At 39.7% G+C, this 25,635-nt stretch overlaps 1 protein-coding gene across 4 annotated transcripts in view; it reads left to right on the top strand.

Annotated features, from left to right (window-relative positions):
- The window catches only part of MAP4K3 (mitogen-activated protein kinase kinase kinase kinase 3), a 783,526-nt gene extending 763,098 nt beyond the window's left edge, over nucleotides 1–20,428 (top strand). For all 4 annotated transcript variants that reach the window (XM_077486491.1, XM_077486490.1, XM_077486493.1 and 1 more), the window contains 3 exons: nucleotides 4,732–4,802; nucleotides 6,548–6,603; nucleotides 7,561–20,428. In XM_077486491.1, coding sequence (XP_077342617.1) covers nucleotides 4,732–4,802; nucleotides 6,548–6,603; nucleotides 7,561–7,648 — 215 coding nt within the window. In that variant the 3' untranslated portion in view covers nucleotides 7,649–20,428. The remainder of the gene's footprint in view (nucleotides 1–4,731; nucleotides 4,803–6,547; nucleotides 6,604–7,560) is intronic.
- The last annotated feature ends 5,207 nt before the right edge of the window (nucleotides 20,429–25,635 follow it).

Below are 25,635 nucleotides of genomic sequence, written 5' to 3'. Positions count from 1 at the left end.
TCACATTCAGCATAAGCATACCACAAATTACACCCCAAAATACATTCTACTACTCCTCCTGAGTATGGCGATACCATGTGTGAGACTTTTACACAGCGTGATCACATACAGAGGCTCAACATACAGGGAGCACCATCAGGCCTTCTAGGAGCATAAATTACACATATCATTTCCTGACTACCTCTTGAAGGCCCTGGAGCACCAGGACAATGGAAACGCCCCAAAAAAAAAAACCCTTTTGGAAAGAAAACACCCCAACATATAATCTTGGAGGCATAATGAGTCTTTTGAACATCTCATTTTTTTCTACAAATTTTTGGAAAATGTGGAAAGAAAATTAACTTTTTTTTTTCTTTTTCTTTTTTTTTTTTTTTTTTTTTACACGAAATCCATTTCCATTTTTGTCAATTTATACAATATTTCTAACACATAGCATGTACATAGCAAAAATTATACCTCAAAATAGATTCTCCTACTCCTCCTGAGTATGGCAATACCACATGTGTGAGACTTTTACACAGCCTGGCCACATACAGTGGCCCAACATGCAGGGAACACCATCAGGCGTTCTAGGGGCATACATTTCAAATCTAATTTGACTACCTTTAAACACATGTACGTGGCATAGATGGGAATGTGGCATTGATGAGGGATGGTTTAGCCATTAATGTGGATGGGTATGGCTGAGCATGGATGGATGAGTGCTGTACAATACACATCCAATCCACATCGCTGCTGCACCCGATCTCTCCCCTCCCACTGTACCGATCGGTACGGGGAGGGGAGAGAGAAACCAGACATGACTCTGGTTTGTTTACAAGTGATCATTCTGTCATTCGATGGATCGATCATGTGGTAAACGGCTGTTGTCAGCGGCCATTTACCGTGATGTCGGACCCGGCGGTCACGGATGTTCCTGGTGCGCACCAGAGCAAGTATCTGGGAGGAAGGATGTCCATGAATAAGCCGACCGTGCTGCAGTGCTATGGCCCGGTCGTCAAGTGGTTAAAGAAATGCAGTGCTGTATAGAAAAAAATGGCCAGATCAGGAATTGGGTAAAACCTTCCAGGGCTGAGGTGATTAATGATTAAGAGTGGTCAACCAGCGCTTGTACTGTATATCAATCCAAGATATCCAGCTTTCCTCAAAACCAAATGTTAACAATGGTACTGCTGTGTTGTAATACACATCTATACGCCGTAGGACATAGTATCATGAAAAAGACATGGTGTAATCCAGATTAAAATACCAATTTAATGTGGTAAATGCACTTACAATGATAAGATGACAGCCATGTAATTCATAACATATAAACAACCCATATTCCAGAATCCAAGATGGACGTGGCAGAACCGCATAGTGGTGTGTGCTCTGTTTCTGCTCTACTAGTTTTGTCAAAGTTGATGTCATCAGGAGCACAGGACACACACTGTCATTCTTCCCTTTCACACAGAACAGCACAAGAAGGAAGACATCCTAATTAGGGCAGAGTACACAGAAAAGATTAATAGTTAAAGTGGTTGTTAAGCCACTCTAACCTGTATACACCATCAGCACTGCCTCCTACTGAAGTACCCCCCCCCCCCCCCCCGTGTATGATTTATAAAAATAAATGCTGCAAATACCTAATTTCACTGCAGAGATTGCGATCACATGACTGGTCAGCTTTCTCCTTTTCTCCTCTGAGAGATGCAGCGGGCAGGGCTTAGATTTCTTTGCTGATGTCAGTCTAGAGGGAAGGAGGAGGAGAGAATGAGAGAGCTGGCTGGTCATGTGATCGCAATCTTGTCTCTTAAATTGGTTATTTACAGCATTTATAAATCATTATAGTTTAATTATTCTGCGCTCACCAAACCTAATAATGTGATGAATATTGTGTAAAATACAATATTATAAGTGAACAAAAATGTGTATGTGTATGCTGCTATCGCCAAGAATCAAATACTTAATTCAACATATATAGATAGAAAAAAGAAGATTGCGCAAACCTTAAAACACATTATTAAATAATCATGCAAAGACACATAACATGCGAGTGAATCAGTCCATGTTAATGTGTTAAAAAGTCCCAAAAAACACAAAAATTTCACAAAAAATTGTGACAAATGAAAACAACTTCTGATTTGTTACAAAAGTCCCAAATCACACGGAAAAAATTTAAGTGACAATGAAGGCAGCGTCTGGTGCAGCACCTAGAAATCTGCAATGGCAACTGGTCAGTACTTAGTACATAGAAGTAAGCTAAAAAGCAAAGGGCCTCTTACCAGACACAATAGACCCCAAGTTATAGGGATCAAGCTCGACTGATATGCACAGTAATCAGCTGTGATGTTCCATCTGGTCCGCTCCAAACACTAGCCACTCTCCTCCCTCAGGGACAACAAGATTTTTTGGTAAATTTCCCACCTTCCAGTCACTCTGCCCTATGCTCATCCAGTAGGTATAAAAGATTTAGTAGAAAATAAAAGAAACTTCATGGTACAGTAAATAATGGTAGTTTATCCCATAAAATGATTTAAAGAGGGAGTCCGCCGGGAGTCCGCGTTTTTTTTTTTTTTTTTTTTAAAAGCCAGCAGCTACAAATACTGCAGCTGCTGACTTTTAAAATAGTGACACTTACCTGTCCAGCGCGATCGTCTCTCGGGTGCTGCCGCCGCCATCTTCGGTATGGGAATCAGGAAGTGGAGCCTTTCGGCTTCATTTCCCGGTTCCCTACTGCGCATGCGCGAGTCGCGCTGCGCAATAAGGATGGACCCGCTACCTCTGGGATCTTTGTGTTTCCCAGCAGGCAGCGGGGGACTTTCGGAAAGGGGCGTAATCTACGCCCCTTTCCGCAGAGAGCCATCCTGGAAGTGGGTGCAGATACCTGTACTGTACAGGTACCTGCACCCCCCTCCCCCTTGAAAGGTGCCAATTGTGGCGCCGGAGGGGCGGAGGATTCCAATGAGCGGAAGGTCCACTTTAGGGTGGACCTCCGCTTTAAGTACAGCAAAGAAATACGATACAAAGAGACAGCCACAGGTTGACACTGCCAGCTGGTGTGTGGTGACGTCACAAGATTCTCTCCAACCGATTCGCTTCCTTAGGAATCAAAGAATCACTGAATTCATAGTTTTTGGCTTCACAATTGGATCCTATTTTTTTGGGATTTGTGGTGACTCATAATAGTTTTATATATTTGTATTGCACATACTATTTGGTTTATCTTGGTGCTGCACTATTATTTTGTGATTTTTATTTTGCTATACTAGTAATGCCATTGATCAGAGATTAAGGCTGCTTTCACACTGGGGCAGGTGGGTGTTGACAGTAAAACGTTGTTTTAGCGGCGCTTTACCGTCATTTTAGCAGTTATTTTCGCAGCACTAGCAGTGCGCTTTTAATCCCCGCTAGCTGCGCGAAATAAAGGGTTAAATGTGCTGTGTAACCCCATTCATTTCAATGGGCAGGAGCGGTGGAGGAGCACTGTATACACCGCTACTTCACTGCCCCAAAGATACTGCTTGCAGGACTTTTTTTTAACATCCTGCCAATGCAGCGCTCCAGTGTGAAAGCACTCTGGCTTTCACACTGGAAATGCAGAGGAGGCATTTTTCAGGCGGTTTACAGGCGCTATTTTTAGCTCAAAAGCACCTGAAAAATGCCTCAGTGTGAAAGGGGTCTTATGCCGCGTACACACGACCGGACTTTTCAATGGACTAGGTTCGACGTTCTTCCCAACGAACTTTCGGCGGAGTTCCGAACGTCAGCACATCCTTCTAAGACCCCTGGTTGGGGTGATAAGCCACCTGCATATTGTGATCCCCTATAATAAGGAACCACTATTATCCAGTAAGTGGCAGTGTTTGCCGTTTGGCACACGTTTGTGGGATATTCTTATCTTCTCATCACCTTAGAAGAATACACTTTCTTTTTTGGACTCTTCTTTGGACCTTTTTTTTTTTTGTATAAACATTATTGCTATTCATTCACTTATTCATTTATCTTGGTTTGAGGTTATCACTTATTTACCCTATTTAAGGCATTCATATGCTTATATGATTCATTTTTATGTTATTGTATAGTGTGAATCTTTATCAAAACTCACCTTATTTTTTTGAAGATTTTTTGGGTGATAATTTTTGCACATTATTTACGTTTATTTATGTTGTGTTTTCGATTATCACTATATGTATGAATTTATATTAACATTTATTTATTTTGATGTTAATTAAGCACAATCTATTCCTATGCACATATTTTCTATTGAGTCTATTAAGTGGTAAATCTGTGCACTGTAGTTGGATTTTAGGCTTCACTTGTTATATACCGGTACTCTAATAGTGATTATTGTGTATTAGTCAATCTTTAGCGCAGCCCTTCGTTTTGGTTTCTAAACTATTAATAGTGATCAGTGATAATACTGTACTAACGACACTAATGGGTGACAGGGTAACAGTCACTTGAACGTAAGTCAAAATTACCATTTTCATTTGCTTATATAGCCAAATTGATGTCCCCTGCACTAAATAAACTGTGCAGTTTATCTTATATGGGGAAACATGTAAAGGTATTCAATGGTGTGGTTGGTAGATGTGGTTAGATGTAGATACCACCGTGTTCTGCATGTGTGGCCTTATCTGACACAGCTCTGATGACTGAACTAATACTAAAAGAGCCTTTGGATGACATATTAAGAAATTCCTTTGTTAAAAAAAATTGTTAAAACATTTATTTCTTTTTTTATTACAGTTTGCTTGCAGGATAGTGTGCTTGCATTTTGGAAGCATGGAATGCAAGGTAGAAGCTTTCGATCTAATGAGGTGAGTGGAGAGCATATTCAAAGCACTACATTTGTTTCATTGAGTAAGAAAACATTTACTTCAGATGCAACTAATCTAAAAATCAGAATGATCATTAAGACATTTTGTGTACAAGATTATCTGTTTAGCAGGATGGCATGGGACCATGATCCATTGATTTATCTTGAATGACTGTAGTTCATAGGAAGTTGTGCATTTATGATATTGTAGTTATAATAAGATGGTGATAGGTTGATTTAGCCCCCTTTCACACTGCTCTGGGGCAGTTTCCCCACAGCACAGGTGCAGCGCAGTGTGCCCGTGGTTTTCATGTGGGTTATCAGCACTTTGCCATAGAATTTCATTAGATCAGGTGCTGGTGCATTTTCTGAAAGTGCACCAAAAATCTTATACATGCTGCATCTTTGTTGTGCTTTCAGAAAACATACCAAAAACTCCCTATCCAGTGGAAGTTTTTATTTATTTATTTTTCTCTGTTGGTCGAACTGGATGGACTTTGTCTTTTTTCAACCAGATTAACTATGTAACTATGGCAAAGCATAGGTAACCTGTTCAAAAAGCATGGGTGTTGCATTTCACCCATGCTGCGGGGAAACTGCACCTAAGCAGTTAAGTGTGTAAGGGGCTTTACCTTCTGGCTCTTAATTGCTTTTGATGTCTGCATTGATGATCTGTTCCAGTTGAACATCCTCCTATCTTCTGCAGCCTGGAAGTCTCACTTCTTTTGTTGCAGCAAGAGGAGTCTCTGTTACAGTCACCAATGTAACATCAACCTGCCAACATCAAATATGATTCAGGTAGATTTCTGGCAGGGCCATACGTAGTAGGCTAACAGAAAATATTAACTCCAGTGTTTTACAGTGTCATTTTATAGAATTGCATAAAATGTCTCTATTTCTGCTGTTGTATGGGTGTGGTTTTTCCAAAAGCACTGTTCTATTTTTTTGGAGGCTGTTTTGGCAGTTAGATAATCTATTATCCAGCATCCATTCTGTACCTGTGAGGGATCCTGGTTGTCCAGTAGCTCCTAAACACAAAATAATGCAAAGGTAAAAAATTTTGATATTTAGAGATAAAAATGTGAAAGGGGCAAAAATTGTCTTTTTCTGTCAGCCTTAGCCCTTGTACACACGGTCGGACATTCCGACCACAAAATCTGCCCGATTTTTTTTTTTCCAACGGATTTTGTCCGAAACTGGTGTTGCATACACACGGTCGGACGGAGTTGTCGGAAAATCTGATCGTTTGGAACGTTCGTTCTTTACGACGGGACTACGTTCAGGCTAGTAGCCAATAGCTTTGGTCTCGTAATTTGATCTGATCTGATCGTTTGTAGAGAATTCCGATCGGACAAAGTCCGATCGGATCATGTTGTTGGAAAATTTTATATCCAGCTCTCAAATTTAGTTGGTCGGACATTCCGACGGAAAAAGTCAGATGGAGCCCACACGCGGTCGGATTATCCTTCAACACGGTCCGATCGAACATTTTCTGTCGGAATGTCCAACCGTGTGTACAAGGGCTTACAGATGACGTTTGACTGTTTTTGCAGGCTTTCTTAACTATTCAGTAACCTGGGCAAAGAGCAAACCAAAGTAAAAAGTACAGGAACCCATTGCAGTATAGTGAAATGAAACCATTACATGTATTCTGTCCGGTTACTGCGGGTATTGTATTTTACATGCAGGGCTCTGTTTTATAGAATCAGTTCATGTCTCACTATGTGATTTGTGGTGTTCTTGCAGATAACACAAGAAATCTCCGATAACACTCGGATATTCCGCTTGCTTGGATCTGACAGGTAAGGAAAGCGCTTTAGTATTTTGTAACATACCTATGTTTTTTCTGCCAGTGGGTATAGCGTTACACTCCTGTTTTTTTGTGTTAGTTTAAGATTATTATAGGATTAATATCCATTGGAATATTTAGTTAAGGGATATCTTCAGTTTTACTAGTTCCACACTACACTGTCGGATTATTTTACCTGCAATTGCAACGGCATCGCCCGACCAGCCAGTGGAAACATCAGCTGCGGTGCCGACATCGCTGGACTCCAGGACAAGTAAGTGTCCTAATGTTAAAAATTAGCAGCTACAGTATGTGTAGCTGCTGACTTTTATTTTTCAAAGGGGTGGGCGGAAGTCCACTTTAAAGAGACTGACATGGTCTCTTTAAAGGTTAATCCTTATACTGTTTAAATTAGTATATATTTATGGCTTTATTTGCAAGTCTGTTGTTCTTGCAATATACAGCCCTCTGCCACACTAGAAAGTCAGGTATATGATATGTATTTCTTGGTTCAGAAATGCAGCTTCTTACAGCCCCTCACTTTTCCAGGCTGCTCACTGGATAATGAGTCTTCTTCATCAGAGAGGTGATTTAGAAAGTGGTGAAGTAGAACCAGAAAGTAGTAGAGTTCTCTTTCTGGAAGTATAATGTAGGGAAGACATGAAGATGGCTAAACTAAATTACAAACCAAATGTGTACTAGAGCAAGCCTCCTGTAATCTCCTGCACAACAATGCTTGACTTAGGGGAGGCTGGGCCAAAGCTGTCAAGGCTCTGGTGGATGTAATGACAGTAGGAAAGAGCAGAATGTAGCATCTCTGTGTTACTGCTCATGTATTGTCTAAAATATTAATTTGTTGTTCATGATGCTTATTCAACTATGTATATAGCATCTTGCTTGGAATTCTTCTTTAATGTGCTTATGTATATGATACTTTTTTTTTTTTTTTACTTTTTATTCTGTAATATAGGGTGGTTGTTTTGGAAAGCAGACCAACAGACAACCCCACAGCCAATAGCAACCTGTATATTCTGGCGGGACATGAGAACAGCTACTGAAAATAACACTGCGCAGAAATCTATTATCGTAATGAACGTAATCTCTCAAGGAAGCAGAGGCATGAAGAATGGCTAATATATAATTGTGGAACAGCCTTGAAAGAAATTAGAAGCCACCGATTCCGTATGAGCAATGATCTTGCTGTACCAGTTTGCGCACATCACTGATGTGGTTGCATATTGTGGAATTATGGAAAAAGTTACATCGCAGGGTTACAAATGGTCTATTGAGGAGGAGTCTCCAGTCAGAACAAGACTGTAGCCACATGTGGTGGCTTTATATAGATGTTATACTGTATATACAAATAATTTATTGTGGCATGAGTTAATGACGAAGAATATATTGTCTACATTGTGTTTTAGACACTTTTCTTCTTAAACTCCTCCAACATGTGCTGCATTTACAACGGTATAATCTTTGTACATACAGAGGTAGTATTAACTCCCAACTTGCTGTAGCTTCCTTTTGCTGACATCCTACCTGAAACTTTACTGTAGATAGTGAAACTTTTTTTTTTTTTTGACGTATAAGTGTCTTAACTGTACAGATGTAAAGTCCGGTCCAGCTCAATAGCTGGGAAGAGCCAGGCTGATGTGGTAAGATCCACTTTCTTTTGTTCCCCTGGCATCTTGTCCAGCTATTAGAGTGTTCTTTTTTAGAAGTCCACTCAAAAATGTATTAACACTATTCTATTTTTATTCTGTGTAATTTAGTATTGCCAGTATAAATTTTTGTAAGTTTAAAAAAAAAATACTATAATCTATAGAAGAGATGTATGCATTTTTTATGATACCCTTCACTTTAATGCAAGTACACTGGTGTTTAAATTTGCACAAAGTATTGTCGTGTCACATTGCACCAGAAGGTTACGTGGCGACTGCTGTGAAACATGTAGGCTTTATGCCACTAATATTTTTTGCTTGCTTGGTTCTGTTTTAAGAAAGGTGGGTAAACCAATCCACTCACATTATATATAGGTTTGAATTACAAATCTTGTTTACCTGAATATAAGTACATATATATATTTTTTTTCATTTTTTTTATTTTTTATTGTTCTGTGTTTGCTCTTTTTCTGTCTGAATGGCAGCTTTAGTCACCTCTAAAGAGAAATGGTGTCTGTCATTTGTGCAGAAAAGTCAGTTTTAATGTGGAATGAGTGCAGAACAAGATGTCTCTTGCTGCTCTGAACAAGTACCTAAGCATACATTTTCTGTAAATAGAGGAAAACGATCGCCTAAGCTTAAAAACTAGTAGTAATGTGTTCAAGTTCAGCAATATTTATATTTACCTAAATAGTCCATTAAAGGGTGAGTTATATGAAACAATTTATAATTATCACAAACAGTTTTAATTAAATACATTTAAATATACATGGAATACATATACTTTTTATCTAGTGAGAGAGTAATTGTCCTTAAATAAGTCTCTGAAATTGTGTGCATCCATAGTAGTTGCTTACACATGCCCTGTGATAATCCACCACCACAGTTTATCTCCAAATAAGTGTGGTAGAATCACATTTTAGTGTGTTACAAATGTGCTCCATGCTTCACCCATAAGAGTGCTCACACACCACAGCTTTAGCACAATTATCCTAAATATCAGGATTTTCCAACATGGAATTTAAAAACAATAATAAATAAAAATAAAATGTTTTTACCTTAAGTGCCTTTCCTGCACAAAGGTAAAAATAATTTACAACGTGCTGTGCCCCCCACCCCCTCTCAAATACTCAAGTCTTCAATTGATCCAGTGCTATGCCTGGCTACATCTCTTCTCTCTGTACTCACAGGGACTGAGACAGCAGCAGAAGGCAGTATTGGCTCCTTCTTCTGTCAATAAAATGCTTTGGGGGGAAGGGGGATGATCGAGCTGTGCTGTGTTTGTCTATGGCAGTACACAGCCCCGCTCGGTAGTGAACCCGCACATCTGCCCTCATAGCGAGTGGCTTACTATGGGGCAGACACAGAAGAGGAGGAGCAGAGAACCCCAGCAGAGGACTCCAAAATAGGAGGTTTGGAGGGCCGCTCTGCACAATACTATTGCAGGGTAAGTATAAGATTTTTATTATTTTTAACTTAAAAAAAATTGCCTTTGGAAACGTTTTAAGAAGTGCACAATGCACTTTGATTATCTGCATATATATTGCAGCCACCTCTACTGCATCCCACTGCTCATCTTTACATTACGCTATTTCTAATGCTGTTTTATACATTCAAAGGCTCAGCCTGCAGTGCGTAAGGGTTGTCTCATGATTACTCAATGATGTGTACTGCTTAGTCCTACCCTACTACTTTTTTTTAAGTAACTTCATTAGGCGTGTAAGAAGAAAATGTACCATCTTGATATATATCCAAAAGTGACTTTTATCTCATATTGTACTGATGAGCTCCAAATCACATAATACACAAGCATAAAAACTTGTATATTATGTGGCTAATATGTACATACTATTTAATACACAGTATAACGAGATTGAGAATATTTGAATCCGTGTTGCCTGAGAAGCCACAGATCTTATACTTTTCTTTACTTTACCACCTTTACTTTAACTACTATTATACTAGTTGTCTAATTTAAATACCATCTTGGCCCCAGCTTGATGTCCACCAACTTTGATGAGTGAACATTGTTATAGTTGGAGGACAAAGCACATTTGGGACACACGGAAGTGTGTTTCTATGACTTGTTTGGAGATGCATTGTGTTGGTGGATATGTTATTACAGGGATTGTGTAATCATTTTTTCAACCAATTAGTGTGGAGAGAGAGACTTATTTAAGGACAGTTTTTCTTATAAATATCATATATTATTAAATTTCATTTAAGCACTGTTTCAGTGTGGTAAACATCACTTCTGTGCTACATCACAGCAGTTTTAAAATGATTTATGTTCAATTAAGTGTATGTATTTTATTTAAGAGCTATTTATTTGTTTTAGATAAAAAAAAAAGGTCAATAAGCTTTCTTCTTTGAAGAAGATAGCCTACAATGGCTGTTATCACTCAAAAAATTGCCCACCCTTAAGTTTTGGCATATACAATATAAGTACATGCCAGATATCTCATCTCATTACTGCCCCTTTAACATTGAAAAGTGAAAATGATTCTTGAATTGCTAGATGATGGCATAAAATTATATTTATGACCTAAGGTTATTGTTTAATTTGCCTACTTTTAATACTTATTTTATTTTGCATCGTTTTTCGAAGGGCATAAAGTATACAGCTTTTATACAGCATACTGTTTTAATACATACCTTGTTTTTTTCTAATCCCGGACTGACAGAAGGACAAAAGTTTGGTTTACTATCAAACCTCTTGCTATCACCATGTCATAGCTGTCATTGTAATCACATTGAAAAACATAATTGATTAGTTCTTGAACATTAGAGAAACACCCCATCCCAAAGAGGTGGTTTACAAAGCTGCGAGATTTTAAAGGTGAATAGTCTCTCAGAAAGTTGAACTCAGGTTGATCATATATGAAACAGTCAGATAAGTGATAACATTTAATTTTCGATGATTGTATCTATGGTCTTTTCCCAAGCAGACAAATATATCTTATCTATGAGGAAGCTGTGGTGGACTTATAGTTACTCTGGCTGAAAAATGACACAAGTCCATCTAGTTCAACCAATAGAAAGAAAAAAAAGTACACACACACATATATAGTATCTCACAAAAGTGACAACACTGAAGAAATGACACTTTGCTACAATGTAAAGTAGTGAGTGTACATCTTGTATAACAGTGTAAATGTTCTGTCCCCTCAAAATAACTCTACAAACAGCCATTAATGTCTAAACCGCTGGCAACAAAAGTGAGTACACCCCCACATGAAAATGTCCAAATAGGGCCCAAAGTGTCAATATTTTGTGTGCCCACCATTATTTTCGAGCGCTGCCTTAACCTTCTTGGGCAATGGAGTTCACCAGAGCTTCACAGGTTGCCACTGGAGTCTTCTTCCTCTCCTCCATGATGACACCATGAAGCTGGTGGATATTAGAGAGCTTGCGCTCCTCCACCTTCCATTTGAGGATGCCCCACAGAGGCTCAATATGGTTTAGGTCTGGAGACAAGCTTGGTCAGTCAATAACCTTTACACTTAGCTTCTTTAGCAAGACAGTGGTCATCTTGGAGGTGTGTTTGGGGTCATTATCATGTTGGGATACTGCCCTGCAGCCCAGTCTTTGAAATAACGGGATCATGCTCTGCTTCAGTATGTCACAGTACATCTTGGCATTCATGGTTCCCTCAATGAACTATAGCTTCCCAGTGCCGGCAGCACTCATTCAGCACCAGACCATGACACTCCCACCACCGTGCTTGACTGTAGGCAAGACACACTTGTCTTTGTACTCCTCACCTGGTTGCCGCCACACGCTTGACACCATCTGAACCAAATAAGTTTATCTTGATCTCATCAGACCACAGGACATGGTTCCAGTAACCCATGTCCTTAGTCTGCTTGTCTTCAGCAAACTCTGCATCATCTTTAGAAGAGGCTTCCTTCTGCAGACCAATTTGATGCAGTGTGCGGCGTATGTTTTGAGCATTGACAAGCTGAGCCCCCACATCCTTCAACTTCTGCAGCAATGCTGGCAGCACTCATACGTCTATAGCCCAAAGACAACCTCTGGATATTGCATGTGCACTAAACTTCTTTGGTAGACCATGGTGAGGCCTGTTCTGAGTGGACCCTGTCCTGTTAAACCGCTGTATGATCCTGGCCACCGTGCTGCAGCTCAGTTTCAGGGTCTTGGCAACCTTCTTATAACCTAGACCATCTTTATGTAGAGCAACAATTCTTTTTTTCGGATCCTCAGAGAGTTTTTTTTTTTTTTTTTGCCATGGGGTGCCATGTTGAACTTCCAGTGACCAGTGTAAGAGCAATAACAGGAGATTTACCACACCTGCTCCCCATTCACACCTGAGATCTTGTAATACTAATGAGTCACATAACACCTGGGAGGGAAAATGGCTATTTGGGCCCTATTTGGACATTTTTACTTAGGGGTGTACTCACTTTTGTTGCCAGCGGTTTAGACATTCATGGCTGTGTGTTCAGTTATTTTGAGGGGAAAGCAAATTTACACTATTATACAAGCTGTACACTCACTACTTTACACTGTAGCAAAGTGTAATTTCTCCAATGTTGTCACATGAAAAGATAGAAAAGTGAGTAAACCCCTCACATTTTTGTAAATATTTTATATCTTTTCATGTGGCAACACATACAAACTGTACACTCACTACTTTACATAGTAGCAAAGTGTTATTTCCTCTAACAGTGTAAACTTTCTGTCCCCTCAAAATAACTGAACACACAGCCATTAATGTCTAAACTGCTGGCAACAAAAGTGAGTACACCCCTAAGTGAAAATATCCAAATGGGGCCCAATTAGCCATTTTCCCTCCCTGGTGTCATGTAACTCATTAGTGTTACAAGGTCTCAGGTGTGAATGGGGAGCAGGTGTTTCAAATTTGGTGTTATCCCTCTCACTTTCTCACACTAGTCACTGGAAATTCAACATGACATCTCATGGCCAAAAACTCTCTGAGAATCTGAAAAAAAATAATTGTTGCTCTACATATTCCCTGGATCAACTTTACCTATACATATTATTATCCAGTTATATTATGTGTATCGAGGAAAGAATCCAGTCCTTTCTTAAAGCAATCTACTGAGCTGGCCAGAACCAGCTCTTTGAGGGAGTGTCCGCACTTTTAACATGGCTCTTACTGTGAAGAAGCTTTTCTGTATTTGGAGATTAAATCTCTTTTCCTCCAGATGTAAAGAGTACCTTGCCCTCTGGGATGACCTTAAAGTGAATAACTCAACACCAAGATCACTATATGGTTATGTATTTATGCATGTTGATCATATCCCCCTTAAAGGATCACTAAAGGCAAAGATGTTTTTTTTTTTTTTAAATAACAAATATGTCATACTTACCTCCACTGTGCAGCTCGTTTTGCACAGAGTGGCCCGGAACCTGCTCTTCTGGGGTCCCTCTGCGGCTGTCTCGGCTCCCTCCCACAAGGACTCCACAACTTCATGCAAAAAAAAACGTTTACCTTTACAACCCAAATTCAACCCAAATTCAACCCAAATTCAGTTCCTTTAAATTGGCAATATATGAGATTCTGTTTATATGTCATTCCACACCGTGATGTTTGTACTACTTACCTACATTTTTTTTATATGATCAAGTAAAATAAATTGTAGAATAAACTTTTGTATTTTATCAAAAATTCAGTGTTGGTGGTCAATTTTCTGGATGACTATTCGCCTTTAAAATCCCACAGCTTTGTATACCACCTCTTTGAGATAAAAATGTTTCTTTCATATTCCACGGAATTTGGTGAATGACTGTTTCAAGTTAACCCTTGGCAATATACTTCATCTAGTTCCTGAACATTAGGGGACTGGAGCAGTTGGCGACAGCCTTGTCTCACCTGTGCACACTGCCAGGAGTCAAGTAGCTTAAAGTGGTTGTTAACCTCAGTCATGGAATATGAACAAAGCACATATAGCTATAGTGTTTACTTATCTTTCCAAAGCTCTAAGTGTAATTTCTCTATGGTTCTTCGTTCCTCTGTTATCAGCATGGGCCAATTCTCAGAAGTTTTTCCAACACATAAGATAAAGAGCGGAGCTTGTCTATTCAGAACATAGTTCTTCTGGCTATATTTGAGGGTTTACAACAACTTTAACATTTCTTCAGCATGGGTATCAATACCTAGAAACATGAGTATACAGATTTAGGTGCCTAAGGATAACACCAACAGCTGGCAAGTCAGAGTCATAGCCTGTAAATAAGTTATGGCATGGTAAGCAATATCCTCCTTTCCCTTAATCCTTCCTTCCAGTTTAAGTGGTATATTCAGGTAAATATGATGTATGCATCAATAATCAGCCTTCAGCTTCTGCAGAACTTAAGCAAATAAATATTTCCACATGTGTGTTTGAGTACAGAGTTGCATTAAGCCAGAATTGGACATCTTTCCCCTCTATACATTATGGAGAGCCATTTTGCAGGCTAAACTAAGATAATTTTGTCATGGTTATTACCCAATATTGAAAGTGTGATATACAGTTAGGTCCATATAGATTTGGGCACGGGCACAATTTTTATAGGTTTGGCACTGTATGCCACCAGGATAAAATTAAAATTAAGCCATCCAAATGAATTTGAAGTGCAGACTTTCAGCTTTAGTTCAAGGGGTTGAACATAAATATTATGTACAAATTTTAGGAACTGCAACCATGCCCGTGCCATCACACTGCCTCCACTATTTTTTACAGATGACATTGTGTGCTTTAGATCATGAACTGTTCCAAGCCTTCTCCACATTTTTTTCTACCGGTCATTCTGGTAAAGATTAAAGAGGTTGTAAACCTCCCTTTGCAAGTTGTATCTATAGATAAGCCTAGGATAAGGCTTAACTATAGGTACTATAAATATCTCCTAAACTTGCACTGGAAGGTAGACGGGCGAAGATGGATGTCACCTGCAACTGTTGATTTGGCCACTCCTAATGTTGCTACTACCTCTCTGATGGATTTGTTTAATTTGTGAAGCCATGCAGTGGCCTTTTTCACTTGCATGGACATCTCCTTTGAAAGCATGATGTAGGTTCACCGCAATAGAGTTCAAATGCAAATGCCACACTTAGAATCAGCTCCAGATCGTTTACCTGCTTAATTGCTGAAAAAATAACGAAGGAATAGCCTATACCTGGCCATGAAACTTTTGATTCAATTGTCCAATTACTTTTGGCCCCTTGAAAAAGAGGGGGGAGTGGCTATTCTTAAGAACTGTAATTTCTAAAACCTTCCTCCAATTTATATGTACATACCCTCAAATTAAACTTGAAAGTGTGCACTTTCAGCCCATATATATATTACATAACTATAGCTTGAATATGTTTTGATAAATATCAGAAAAAACGAAAATTGGGCCTGTGTCCAAATATATCTGACCTTCAAAGTCACATATATATATATATATATATATATATATATATATATATATATATATATATATATATATTGTAAGACTTTCAAAGTTGCTTTCTGGCCTCTCAAATATGGTTTGGTTACCGTGGACATAGAACAGTACAGGAATACCCAATCAGTGTGATCACCTTGGAGAGGATAGGGCATAGTGCAGGAGAGGGTATTAAAGTGTTGGCAAAAAAAGGCGTTCCCAAGCAACTGAGAGATCAAATATTGGTCAGGCCAACAAAATGGCTGCATTCACAATGTATGTACAGTGATTGTAAATCTTGTTTTTTTTTTTGGTGGGGTGGGTAAAAATAATAAAAATATTATACTTACCTGCCCTGTGCAGTACATTTGCACAGAGCAGCCTGGATTCTCCTCTTCTTGGGTCTCTTTTAAGCTCTCCTGGCCCCTCCCTCCTGATGAGTGCCCCCCACAGCAAGCAGCTTGCTATGAGGGTATCCAAGCAGAGCTGCAGCTCCGTGTATACATTAATTTATGCGCGTGACCCTGCCCCCTTTATCTCCTCATTGTTTGACTGACTTTAAATGACAGCAGCAGGAGCCAATGGCGCCATGCTGCTGTTTCAGCCAATGGAAGGGAGTCCCAGGCAGCCCAGACAATCCTACAACATCACTGGATAGAGAGGGGGCTCAGGTAAGTAGATAGGCTGAGGGGGGGCTGCTGCACACAGGCGGCTTTTTATCTTAATGCATAGAATGACTTTACAACCATTTCAGTGTCAAGCAGGGAAGCATTTCAACCACAAACTGAACATCTCTAACATTCCAGTTTTAGGGAATTTATTGTTTTTTTGTTGCATCTTTTTTTGTTGCTTTTTTTTTGCCTTATGTATGTCATTTATTATGCTTGTGAACTTGTGGCCAAAATAATTAGTCACTACCTCATGCAAATAGACTAAAGGAGACTACGCATCATGCTTTTATTTTGTTTTATTTTTATGCCATTAATGAGCCCTTTGACACTAGGTATGAAGACTAACCAAAATAACCCAGTAAAAAAAAATGTTTTTTTCCTATCAGCTACTTTGATGGCATTATTTAGTCCTTCATTCTATATTTATGTGATGCACCTTAAAGAATTAGGAAGGCACAAAGGGCCTGAACTATTTGTATATGTATTGTATTGAGATTAATAAGTCATTATGAATACATAACTAACAATGATTCTGTTCATGTATCTCAACAATCAAAATTATAAATTAGAGATAATGGCTCTACCTACTGTCATAATTTACTATATATCAGTTTCACTTGTTTTTCTTTTAATGTATAATTTTTTTTTTTAAATATATAAATACAGTTGTGCTCATAAATTTACATACCCTGGCAGAATTCATGATTTCTTGGCCATTTTTCAGATAATAGGTTTCCTTAGCCATTGTACTAAAGTTTTACGACCCCCTCTGCCAGAGTATGTAAACCTATGAACACAACTGTATGTGGGTGTGTATATATATATATATATATATATATATATATATATACACACAGTGAGGGGAAAAAAGTATTTGATCCACTGCTGATTTTGTACATGTTACAAAAAAAAATTATCAGTCTATAATTGTAATGGTAGGTTTATTTTACTATCAAGAGACAGAATAACACCACAAATATCCAGAAAATGCATTTAAAAAAAGTTATAAATTGATTTGAATTTTAATGAGTGAAATAAGTATTCAATCAGCAAGTTGTCTGGCTCCCAGGTGTCTTCTATACAGGTAACAAGTTGAGATTAGGAGCACTCTTTTAAAGGGAGTGCTCCTAATCTCAGCTTGTTACCTGTTTAAAAGACAACTGTCCACAGAAGCAATCAATCGCACTCCACCATGGCCAAGATACAAAGCTGGAATGGGCTACAAGACCATCGCCAAGCAGCTTAGTGAGAGGGTGACAACAGTTGGTGTGATTATTCGCAAATGGAAGAAACACAAAATAATTGTCAAGCTCCCTCGGTCTGGGGCTCCATGCAAGATCTCACCTTGTGGAATTTCAATGATCATGAGAATGGTGAGGAATCAGCCCAGAACTATATGGGAGAATCTTGTCAATGATCTCAAGGAAGCTGGGAACCATAGTCACCAACAAAACAATTGGTAACACAGTACCCCATGAAGGACTGGAATCCTGCAATGCCCGCAAGGTCTCCCTGCTCACAAAAAAAAAAACATACAAGCCTGTCTGAGGTTGGCTTATAAGCATTGGAATAATTCAGAGGAGAATTGGGTGAAAGTGTTGTGGTCAGATGAGACCAAAATTGAGCTCTTTGGCATCAACTCAACTCGCCGTGTTTGAAGGAGTAGGAATGCTACCTATGGTCACCAAGAACACCATCTCCACCGTTAAACATGGAGGTGCAAACATTATGCTTGGGGTGGTTTTCTGCTAAGGGAACAGGACAACTTCAGCGCATCAAAGCCACGATGGACGGGGCCATGTACCATCAAATCTTGAGTGAGAACCTCCTTCCCTCAGCCAGGGAATTGAAAATGGGTATTCCAGCATGACAATGACCCAAAATACATGGCCAAGGCAACAAAGGAGTGGTTCAAAAAGAAACACAGTAAGGTCCTGGAGTGGCCTAGCCAGTCTCCAGACCTTAATCCGATAGAAAATATGTGGAGGGAGCTGATGGTTCAAGTTACAAAATGTCAGCCTGGAAACCTTAATGACCTGGAGAGGATCTGCAAATAGGAGTGATACAAAATCCCTCCAGAGATGTGTGCAGATTTGGTGGCAAACTACAAGAAACGTCTGACCTCCGCCAGATTGCCAACAAGTCATGATTTGCAAAGTGGTCAAACACTTATTTCACTAATTAAATGCAAATCAATTGATAACTTTTTTGAAATGCGTTTTTCTGTATTTTGTTATTTTGTCTCTCACTGTTAAAATAAGCCTACCATTAAAATTATAGGGGGATCAGCAGGGGTCAAATACTTTTTCCCCTCATTGTATATATGATTTTATTTTTTTTTATTTTTTTTTGCTCTTTACAAATATGTAATGCATTACAAAGGATTCCCATATCACCATGTATAGACAGGTTGTCATGAAAACCTGTCACTGCAATAAGTTCATCACTTCTTTTCTATAAATTTTTCCATGAACTACTGATCTCTGTTAACAATTTTTTTTATGCCAGATTCACACTGGAGCGGACAGCTGCTAGAGCACAGCACCTCTGCGGCAGCTGTCTGTTCCGACTGTGGTAGGGGGTGGTGTGGTGGTGATCTTTTTTTTTTTTAAACTTTATTTGATGTGTACGAAAGTACACTTCATTCATGTGCCATATAGCAGCATAATGAGCTCTGCTGCTGTACAATGACATGCAGTTCTGTATGATGAACTGCCATATAATGCAGCATGTCTGCATTTTACTGCAGCATATCTTCAGGCTGCATTGCAGTGTGAATGGGACACACAGAAAACAATCACTTTCTGTGTGTTCTTGTATTGACAGGTGTTTTACAATGCTGGTCACCACATTATGTGTGAATTCAGCCTAAAAGAGCGATAGATTGATAAAATTAATTTGTAAAAAGAATTTAAAATGCAACATGCTGGCTCCAAAAGAAAATGCATAATTTTAATATGCTATATTTTATATTTACGCAACCTTTAAGAATTAAAATAAATTAGTCTCAATCATAGTAGATAAAGAAAACTTACAAAAACACTATGCATTTACTTCAGTGTTGAACAATATGGTTGTATGGATTCTCCACAGAAAAAAATTGAAATGTAATCTGGTCGATAGCTCTCATTTGGAGTCTGAGAGTTCTAAAAACAAGTGGTCTGTGCAGCTACGTGCAATTAGCCTGTTCAAGTCAATGACAAGTGGACAGATCTCCACACATATTCCTGTTTGTAAATCCATGCAGGACCAATACACAGACTGCATCCCCCATGGATGTACAACCAGGGATCTGCATGAAGGTCTGTGCAGCTGTACATCTGTCATTGATTTGAATAGGCAGAGTGCATGTGACTGCAAGGACCATCTTTGCTTCCCATGCACATAAATGCAGCCATCTGTGTGGATGTACTCATCAGTATGCACGCAGGAATAAGGTCTTCAGAGTAGTTTCACAATGCTCTACTGCACTTTGGCTAAAGTGCAGATAACCCACTGTTTTCACGCAGGTTAGCTGCACTTTCCTATAGGTTTCAATTATACCCTGTGGTTTTGGTGCTCTTTCTGAAAGCACACCAAAACGTGGAGCATCATAGAAGTCTATGTGAAAGCACTGCACTTTGTGCAAAGTGCAGCAGAGCAGTGTGAAGCCACCATAGCCTGTACAGTAAATGCTAAACATATGGGGCTTGTTTTGCGTTATGTGCCCTTTTAAGGATTGCAACTGGTCCACCTAAAAAGTCACAGAAAACATACTTTAAGAAAGCCTCACCTATATTTGTAAATATATTAAAAAAAATCAGCCCATCAGTGGTAGTTGGGAGGCGTAATACTACTTAATTGTGTCACTATTTTACTGATGGAAAACGAAGAGCTCTCCACATTAGAGAGTTTTGTGAAAAGATTGATCATTTTTAAATGTGATAACAGATTCACCTACTACAATACACATTTGGTATTTTTTCACCTTCTTGCATATCCTTGTGCATCAAAAACACTACATAGATGAAGAAACAAAATGTGGGATACGGTGTATTTTCTAAATGTAGTATTGCCTTTGGATAAATTGAACTGTATATACTGTAAAATAAAAAAGAAGAGTTTTTTTAAAAAATTGGCTGTTTTTTTGTTTTTGTTTTAAATACATGTTACAATGGAGACACTCATAGAAAAAGTTAATTATAGGATAGACGCATTGTAAAGTTTATATGAATGTATCCTTTCAAATAATTATGTCCTGTGTGTGGCTGCCACATGCCATAGCTAAGCAGGTCTAAACCAGCAAGAGAAATCTAAAAGCCCCTATACTGTATATAAGCTGTCAGGGTTCATGAAAAAGTCTTTCAGACTAAATGCACTGTGGTGATGCCTAAAACACAATTTTTAATATGATGTTAAGAGACATTTTTTAATAAATAAAATATGTTCTATGTGATTTTTGTCTATTATCCTTATAATGCTGCTGAAAGTTGAATGTTACCCATGAAAGATGCTTATGAAGCTGCACTGAGCCTATGAGAAACATTCTCTTTGCAAGAATAAAAGTACAGAAGTACACCAAAGAAAAAGAACGGGATAAAAAGTCACAGAATTAAAATAAGTGTGTTTTGACCAGCATATGTAAAGTATATGCTTACAATAAGGCAGCGCTGTGTGCAAAGGTGTTTAGACATTAGACAAAGTGAAAGGGTTCATAAATGTTCGACATTTTTACATGCAATTTTTATGCCTGTTGTAAATTTCCCAGCACTTTTACATCCCGGGGAGGCACACACGTGCCATATACAGTCTCTGATAGTGATGGACGAACTTCTGACGGGACGTTTCGCGAACGCGGCCGATAGTTCGCGAACCGTAACGTTCACGGCGGGCCCTATTGACTTCAATGGGAGGTGAACTTTACAAACGTACAGGTCATATTTGCAGCCACAAAATAATTACTAGCTGTGCACACATAGTCCCACCACATGGCCAAAAACATAACACATATGAGGTGAATCTGGGATCGACAACTACAAGCATTCTTTCTTTATATGTGAAATTCTGAAAATTCAGGACTCTTGAGACAATGGAGGCGAGAGAAGGTCAGGGTAGGCAAAGAAGAGGGTGCAGGAGATGATCACCAGCACCAGCACCATGATATACAGCACTGACACCTGCACCGTAAGCAGCCCCAGGAGGAAGTCAACATAACACAGGGCTGGTGGGAGACCCTCATAATGAGCATAGCACAGGGATGGTGGGAGCTTCTCATAATATGCACAGCAGAGGGTGCGGAAGAGTAAGGCTGAGTGAGCCACTTAACCAATTCTGGTGCTTCCTTTGACGTAATCGCACACACCTTCTGCAATTTCCCACTTTGGCTCAAGCCTGTTGCTCCTGCCCTACCCCTACCACCCCTGCAGAAGGGCCTGCCTCTTCCTCTGCCTGTCATTTTTTAAATGACCCTGTGACAAAACTCTCTACAGACGTGCAGTATGTATGTGGAAGAAGGTATATAACACCCCGCTTCAATCTATTGTTTTTGGGGGCCACTGGTCTATCACACCAGTTACAATACTTTTTTTTTGGATTGCGTTTGTCACTCTTTGTAGTATCGCTGCAGAACCGCTCAGCAGTCACAATGCTGGACAGTGGAAACGCACTATACTATGCTTTCTATATGTGCAAGTATTTTATACGTGTATTACACAACTATATACTGCACACCAAATAGTACACCTATACCAGTCCTTAAGGACCTTTGTGGAACTAGTAGGTTGTGATTAGCAGACTGTACCTCAGTCCCTATACTGATAAAGGACTGCTGCAGAATAGGACAGCAGTCAGCAGTAGTGCACCTCAACCCTATATATTGTGGACCTATACCAGTCCTTAAGGATTAGCAGACTGTACCTCACTCAACCCTATATACGCTAGTACGCTATACTTTACTAGTCCTTAGAAGGGCCTTTGTGGAGCTAGTAGGTTGTGATTAGCAGACTGTACCTCACTCAACCCTATATACTGTAGTACACTATACCTTACCAGTCCTTAGAAGGACCTTTTGTGGAACTAGTAGGTTGTGATTAGCAGACTGTACCTCAGTCCCTATACTGATCAAGGACTGCTGCAGAATAGGGCAGCAGTCAGCAGTAGTGCACCTCAACCCTATATATTGTGGACCTATACCAGTCCTTAAGGATTAGCAGACTATACCTCACTCAACCCTATATACGCTAGTACACTATACCTTACCAGTCCTTAGAAGGACCTTTGTGGAACTAGTAGGTTGTGATTAGCAGACTGTACCTCACTCAACCCTATATACTGTAGTACACTATACCTTACCAGTCCTTAGAAGGACCTTTTGTGGAACTAGTAGGTTGTGATTAGCAGACTGTACCTCAGTCCCTATACTGATCAAGGACTGCTGCAGAATTGGGCAGCAGTCAGCAGTAGTGCACCTCAACCCTATATATTGTGGACCTATACCAGTCCTTAAGGATTAGTAGACTGGACCTCACTCAACCCTATATACTCTAGTACGCTCTACCTTACCAGTCCTTAGAAGGACCTTTGTGGAACTAGTATGTTGTGATTATCAGACTGTACCTCAGTCCCTATACTGATCAAGGACTGCTGCAGAATTGGGCAGCATTCAGCAGTAGTGCACCTCAACCCTATATATTGTGGACCTATACCAGTCCTTAAGGATTAGCAGACTGTACCTCACTCAACCCTATATACTGTAGTACGCTCTACCTTACCAGTCCTTAGAAGGACCTTTGTGGAACTAGTAGGTTGTGATTAGCAGACTGTACCTCAGTCTCTATACTGATCAAGGACTGCTGCAGAATTGTGCAGCAGTCAGCAGTAGTGCACCTCAACCCTATATATTGTGGACCTATACCAGTCCTTAAGGATTTGCAGACTGTACCTCTCTCAACCCTATATACTCTAGTACGCTATACCTTACCAGTCCTTAGAAGGACCTTTGTGGAACTAGTAGGTTGTGATTAACAGACTGTACCTCAGTCCCTATACTCATAAAGGACTACTGCAGCAGAAGGGCAGCAGTCAAGTATAATATTCTTTCTATATTTGGAAGAAAGAATATTATACGTGTACAAGCCTATTACCATACCAGTCCTGAAAAGGACCTTTGTGGACCTAATAGTAACAGCTACTGATTAAACTGACTGTCCCTCACTGCCACACACAGCTTCCTGTCTGTCCCTATTTAAACTGACAAAACACAGGCTGCTGCAACAATAACTTGAATAGCACTCAAAACTATATCCTGTACTACTACACCATACCAGTCCTGAAAAGGACTTTTGTGGACCTAATAGTAACAGCTAATGATTAAACTGACTGTCCCTCTCTGCAACACACAGCGTCCTATCTGTCCCTCTCTCAGCCCTGACAAAAGACAATCTGCAGCAACAATGACTTGAATAGCAGTGCCTCAAACCTATATCCTGAACTACACCTATACCATACCAGTCCTTAAAAGAACTTTTGTGGACCTAATTGCTAGCGATTTGGGTCACTGCAGTCTCTCCCTGCTCCACACAGCAACCTCTCCCTATAGTGACAGTAGAAAGAATGTAAAATGGCCGCCGGATCGGGTCTATTTATAAGTTAGGGGGAATGTCCATGTGCTGTAATTTCTCAATTGGCTGTCCTGTACCCCATGATGGATGTGTTATCATAGGTCAAAGTTCTTTTACACAGTAAACACTTAAGTCTGCCGGGTGAACAGCGGCAATAGTCTGCCGAACAGGCAGACCGCGAACAGCCGAAATTCGCCGCGAACCGACCGCCGGGCGAACAGTTCGGCCATCCCTAGTCTCTGATACCTCTTTGTATCAGCACTTACCCACGCATGTACATCTGATATATTTCCTGAACGCCAAAGTCTCCTAATGAGTGCACATGTAGAGGACACGCTGGCTTCATTGTAGGTCTGTGGAGTGTTTATTGCATATGACCTTCAATGGGGAACACGTTTTGGCAAATTTTACCAAAGACAACACTGAAGAGAATTGGAAATTACAGGTGAAATATCTTAATTTTAATCATAGGATAATGGGTGGCCTCATAACCAATAAATTTAAAGAAAACAATTTAAGCGTGTACCATCATCCATGATTATATGGAATAAACTTGGGGATCTGGTTCCCAGCCAGAAACGCCCCAAAAAAAAAACGGAAAACGGAGCTAGCCGACTATCGCGGTACACATTGAAAATTAGAGTCAGGAACATCAACAATTGTGCAAAAAATTTTCACATAAATTTATTTAACCATAAAATCAGACAAAAATATAAAAAATAGGGACTAGTACACGTAGTGAAGTATTTCGACTAGTTTCTCTTTTCAGCTTCTTCAGGAAAAACAAACATCTGAAAAATGCATAACAATTAGTGACATGGGCAATTGATATAAGAAACAACGAAGAAAGTAGAAATAATCACGGTACTCGGGGGAGCGTCCCCTGGCCTTTGGGGGAGGTATAGACCCAATCACGGGCCAGTGTCTGTATAAAAAATAATAAACCAAAATAATATGTAAATTGCCTCAAAAGGCAGCGGCCACAATACTTAATGGCGGCCACTGGCCATGAATTACCACTAGGGTGAAGTCAAGACTGTGGAGTGATCCCAAAGCCACAGATTGAATAGTGAACTACTGTGAACATGAAACCAAAAGTGCTGAGGGGGAGAGGGATGTTGAGGATATAAGGGAAAAAAGGGGGAGGGGGGAGGAGAAGGGGGAAAAAAGGGGAAGGAATTCGGAAGGGAAAGAAAGAGGGGAGGGAAGAGAGGGTCGGGGACAGGGGGAGGAAAGAAAAAGAGAATAAGATGGGAGAGAGGGAAAAGGGGGAGAAGGGGAAAAAAGGGGGAAGGGAAAATGACTGGGGTGGAAGAAGGAAAAGGAAGGGATATTGTGGCTAAAAAGAGCGGAAAGAAGTAGAAATTAACAATAAAAGGTGGGGAAAAAGAAACCATGTGAATAATGTGAGAGGGCCCAATTAATAGAGGCAAAATATGGAAGGCACATACCTAATGGCTAAAAATTAGGGGGACTATGACCCGGAGGAAAGTCAGAAACAATATCCCAGATGGTGTACCTGGCTGGTGTACAGGACTAATGACAGGGATCGCTAAAACATCAAAATGCTGGAAATAAAAATGATTGCTTACAATAAAGATACAAGGTGAATCAATATTAGATTATATATAAAGTAACGTGCTCTGATTTGACCTATGTCCAATTATATTTGGTTTCCTGAGCAGCATAGGCAGAAACAAATGTCCTCCGGGTCAACCACCGA

This window comes from Lithobates pipiens, unplaced genomic scaffold (assembly GCF_037356315.1).
Source record: "Lithobates pipiens isolate NorthernLeopardFrog02 unplaced genomic scaffold, aLitPip1_a1.2 Scaffold_18, whole genome shotgun sequence".
In the NCBI taxonomy this organism is placed as follows: domain Eukaryota; kingdom Metazoa; phylum Chordata; class Amphibia; order Anura; family Ranidae; genus Lithobates; species Lithobates pipiens.
This window is presented reverse-complemented; position numbering and strand designations above follow the sequence as displayed.